Source organism: Nicotiana tabacum, chromosome 6, assembly GCF_000715075.1.
Source record: "Nicotiana tabacum cultivar K326 chromosome 6, ASM71507v2, whole genome shotgun sequence".
NCBI classification, from domain to species: Eukaryota; Viridiplantae; Streptophyta; class Magnoliopsida; order Solanales; family Solanaceae; genus Nicotiana; species Nicotiana tabacum.
Genome location: NC_134085.1, coordinates 62,724,973 through 62,729,299, shown reverse-complemented (window position 1 = coordinate 62,729,299; position 4,327 = coordinate 62,724,973). Strand labels below are relative to the sequence as shown.

The window sequence follows — 4,327 nt, the reverse complement described above, 5'->3', positions numbered from 1 at the left end:
TTCAAGCCGAAATCATCTACGGACCTCCAAATCAACAACCTGGAACGCACCTACGTCCAAAATCACCATACGGAGTTATCAGAACCATCAGAACTCCATTCCAGAGTCACTTACACATAAGTCAATATCCGGTCAACTCTTTCAACTTAGGCTTCCAACCTTGGGACAAAGTGTCTCAAACTCATTCCGAAACAGCACCGAAACTAATCCAACCACCCCAACAAGTCATATAACAACAAGTGGGCATAAAATAAGCATTAAATGAGGCAACGGGACTATACTCAAAACGGCTGGCCTAATCCTTACAATAATAAATATTTGCAATTACTCCATCACAGGAGAAAATGTTCAACTCTTTCTATCCTCAAAGGTTTTCAACACTTGATGTAATTCAACATCTCCTTTCTGAATTTTCCTTTTATTTCTCTCTCTCTATATATATAATTTAAAGCTAACACGATAATCAAATTCTCTCTAGGTTGATGATAACCTTCTCCGTCAGTTTCAAGTATGTCCTTAAGACTCTTGAAATTGGCAGTTGTGTTTGAACAACCTGTTGCCACCAAGTGCTCTTTTAAGTATATCACTAACATTGAAAGTTCTAATGGACAGTAAAGACACCAGAACGCTGAATCCAGGAAGGTTTTGTTTTACCTATGATAAAATATTAGTAATTTCTGTATTTATTAATTCGCAATGTGGAATCTTTTATCAGACTCGAGCATACAATTTAGGTGCCATTGTGGTGGAATGTCATATGGGATAGTGGGGGATCTAAAGAAAGATTCACATACTTTCACAGGACAACATAAATTGAGAACAACGGCACAAAAATGCCCTCTCCATCAAATGATCCTTCATACTTCTTTTTATAGATTCGTTTAATTACTATCTTCTAGGAGACTGACATTTTTTGTGCAACTGGACTCCATCCTACATCTTTTAAATTTATCAATCCATTCTTTTTTTGTACCTTCTTTTAATTACAGTTCTATAGGAGACTGAATCATCTTTATGCAACTGTACTTCATCCTAGATTTCTTTGATTGATTATTCTGGTCCATTTTCTTTGAAATAGTATTTCTAGTATGCTTATATTTTGATTGCAAGTTGTTGATCTTGTTCCCCGAATCTTATTATGTACAATGGTACAAATTTTGATTGTTACTAATATTTTACATCAAATATTATGGTGTGAATCAGATTAATTTTTGCAAAATCAAAAAAAAAAAATGCTGCAAAATATAAACATGTATTGGATATAAATTATCACACATTACTGCTTATCCATCCTATAAATTTGAAGGTTGTTGTCTGCATGAGTGAATTGTTTAATCAAATATAAGACATGTGCATTGCACGGGCTTTCATTTATAGTACAACTAGCTAAAACATACTTCATAAATATACAAGACTAGAAAACCTAGACTTGTTTTGTCTCACCAGGTCCCCCATAAAGTACGAAATGTTGGCGCTTTGCAGCTTGCCAATGAGGTATATCAACAACCTTGTATAAATTAGGATTGTCTGCATATGCGATAGTTTTATCTTCATCTATGGTCTTACCTTTATCATTTAGAATTGTAATCTTTCTACAATAAGCTTCATGACCTGTGTTTCCAATGGGAAAAAGTCCGGAGCCCATTGGGGGTCCAGGCACACCTGATGGACTATATAATACTCCTCCCCACTCAACGTTTGTAGCAAAGCTTTTTAAATCAGTGAAGATCCTTTGAGGCCAAAATCCAATTTATTTATAGTCCTCTTCAAGCAAGAGCCACCAATTCCCGTTGACTAAATCCTTTTATTTTTAATAAACAAGTTTCTAGGTTAGTAATTTTGTGTATGCACTAACAGTTTTTTTGGAAACTTAATAAAAGAAAGGTTAAGTGTACCCGATCGATGGCCATGGTGTCCTCCCACGAAGCTTCTCCAATTTGTGAAATAGTATCGTATACCATATCAATAGGTATCTTAGTGTTCACCAATACAAAGCCAGGACATAGTATATTTGAAGCAATATTTTACCAGCCTATTTATAAAAACTTCTCTTACATAAGTTATGAAAATTAAGGTACATAGATAAATCAAATTTTGCTAGGTACTTGATAATAAAATTATAGGAGTATATTTAGATATTTAACTTACCTAAAAATGTATAAAGAGCCTAGTTTTAGCATCCCCGTAAAGTGTTGGATCTACCTAGAGCACGAAATAAAGTTATCATGATAATTGATTGGAAGCTTTCCTATAACAATTTAAACTTGCATCTAGAGTATAGTATATAATATATATTCAAAACTTATCACATCGTCTTTTCCGTTATTCTCCTAATTATCCTACCTACTCAAAAGAATTAATCACTTAAAAGGAAATAATTATGTCAAATCGAAAAGAAAATAATTAAATTTATAGTATAAGTATTGAACTTACTCTCCATCCAACTTGTAAAATATCTGAGCCTTAACAGAGCCTTTTTGAATTTTCAATCGACTTGCACTATGTTGGTGACCTTCAACATGAGAGTTCCATAAACTAGTTGCCATTGTTGCTCCCGCAAACTTATTATTTGGATCATTTTGAGTTCGAGCTATTGCAACCTGAATATAGTAATTAATTCATGGTAAAATTAAGTGCATCCAAATTTAGCATGTTCATATTTTCTTGATATCTTAATTTTTCTTTTACAGCGAACAATGAGAGGCTAAGGAAAAAGTGAGTAATTAAAGGAGAGTTTGAGTAAGACGTAATCTGTGCCTACTCTAAGACAAGTGAAGGCAAGCCAACAAAGAAAAGCCACTCACACTACTAAAGGTGTTATTTGTACATTATTCCTCCTTATAATTTTAAAATTGGGAAAATGACCTGTTAGATCTTTTATATGTAAAAGGCATATCTTTTACGTATAAAAATAATCTCCTGTATATAAAAAAAAAATAGGATCATAAAACTAAACACAAGTTTGTAAAGAACTCCTGTGTGTAAAAAAAAGTAGGATCATAAAACTAAACACAAGTTTGTAAAGAGCCACAAACTGAACTGACCCTGTTGCTAAGGCCATACGTTTAACTATTTTCATATATATTAAAGCCAAAAATGATATGTATTTATATATTTTCTCTTTTATATTTGTTCATATATTAAAAATATATTTTTAATTATATTTTATATTTAGCAAATCAAGAGAAATATAAATTATTTTTCATATATTACCCTTATCATTAACTACTTATTCCTAAATTATTTTTCAAGATTTTTTGAAATATTATCATTATTATAAGTATATGATAAAATATGTAATTCATTTATTATTTCTTAAAGGTAGTGCCAAATCTATTATGGACAAGTGCAAATAAACGGAGGGAGTATCAAGTAAGCTTAGCTCAAAAAAGAAACAAAAGAAATTCTACATATCAACTCTATTCCTCCACAATGTATACCTTGTATCCTTGCGAAGATTTGAATTTTCTTTTTGGCTCACTATTGTTAGCCTGTGAACAAGCAAGAAAATAAAATTTGATATGTGAACAAGCAGGTAAATATATAGATATATATATATGAGATTAGTCGCGATACTTGAGAAGTAAACATATTTAATCTCTTAATGCATGACTTTTTTGTATGTCTTTCTATAATTTGATGAATTTTTATACTGTTATATGTATAAATAAAGTTATTGCTTATATTATATTGTTTGAACGTGAATTATTCAAGCTAAACCTATTAATTAGTATAAAATTATCTTACAACAGCCAATTGGACATCAAATGTTATATCTTCTGCTGGTGGAATATGTTTTTGTCTAATAAGATCTTTTTTGCTAATTCTTTTAATAGGAACTGTTCCAACGGGACAACCTTCACCGTTTAGCCATATTGTTGATAACCCTCTAGTTGTAGAGGTACCTGAATTTTGCTTTAACCTGTGTAGAGTAGGTTTTATCTATCCATCCAAAATCAAGAAGATTGTATGTCACAATTTTATATTTTTATAAAAAAAGTCCATGGTAAATGGAGATTAGAGACATGCCTCAGGATGAAAATGATGATTCCGCAGCAATGAATGATCAAATGCAGGTTGCTTGTAAAACTTCACACAATCGTATAAATCCCCCATATGTAGTCTGCGTGCCAAAAAATATCATAAAATAAATAATCTCTAATATGATGATTGAATATCTTGCTGTCCGATTTGTGACTTTTGAATACATAAAAACTAGAATAATAATTTATCATTTTATCAATATTTAATTAGAGTTTCAACGGCCAAAAAAGACTTTTATCAAACTAAATGTTTTAGCTTTATTAAAATGACGAAATTAATGTAA

The 4,327-nt window shown here is 31.3% G+C and overlaps 1 protein-coding gene across 1 annotated transcript; it reads right to left on the bottom strand.

Annotated features, from left to right (window-relative positions):
• Nucleotides 1-1,423: 1,423 nt before the first annotated feature.
• LOC142181851 (protein neprosin-like) lies at nt 1,424-4,116 on the bottom strand. Its single transcript, XM_075255460.1, has 5 exons — nt 4,030-4,116; nt 3,748-3,942; nt 3,441-3,491; nt 2,434-2,600; nt 1,424-1,730 (listed from the first exon to the last, which is right to left on the bottom strand). The coding sequence occupies exons 1-5, from the start codon at nt 4,114-4,116 to the stop codon at nt 1,424-1,426; spliced, it is 807 nt and encodes a 268-aa protein (XP_075111561.1).
• Nucleotides 4,117-4,327: the final 211 nt, after the last annotated feature.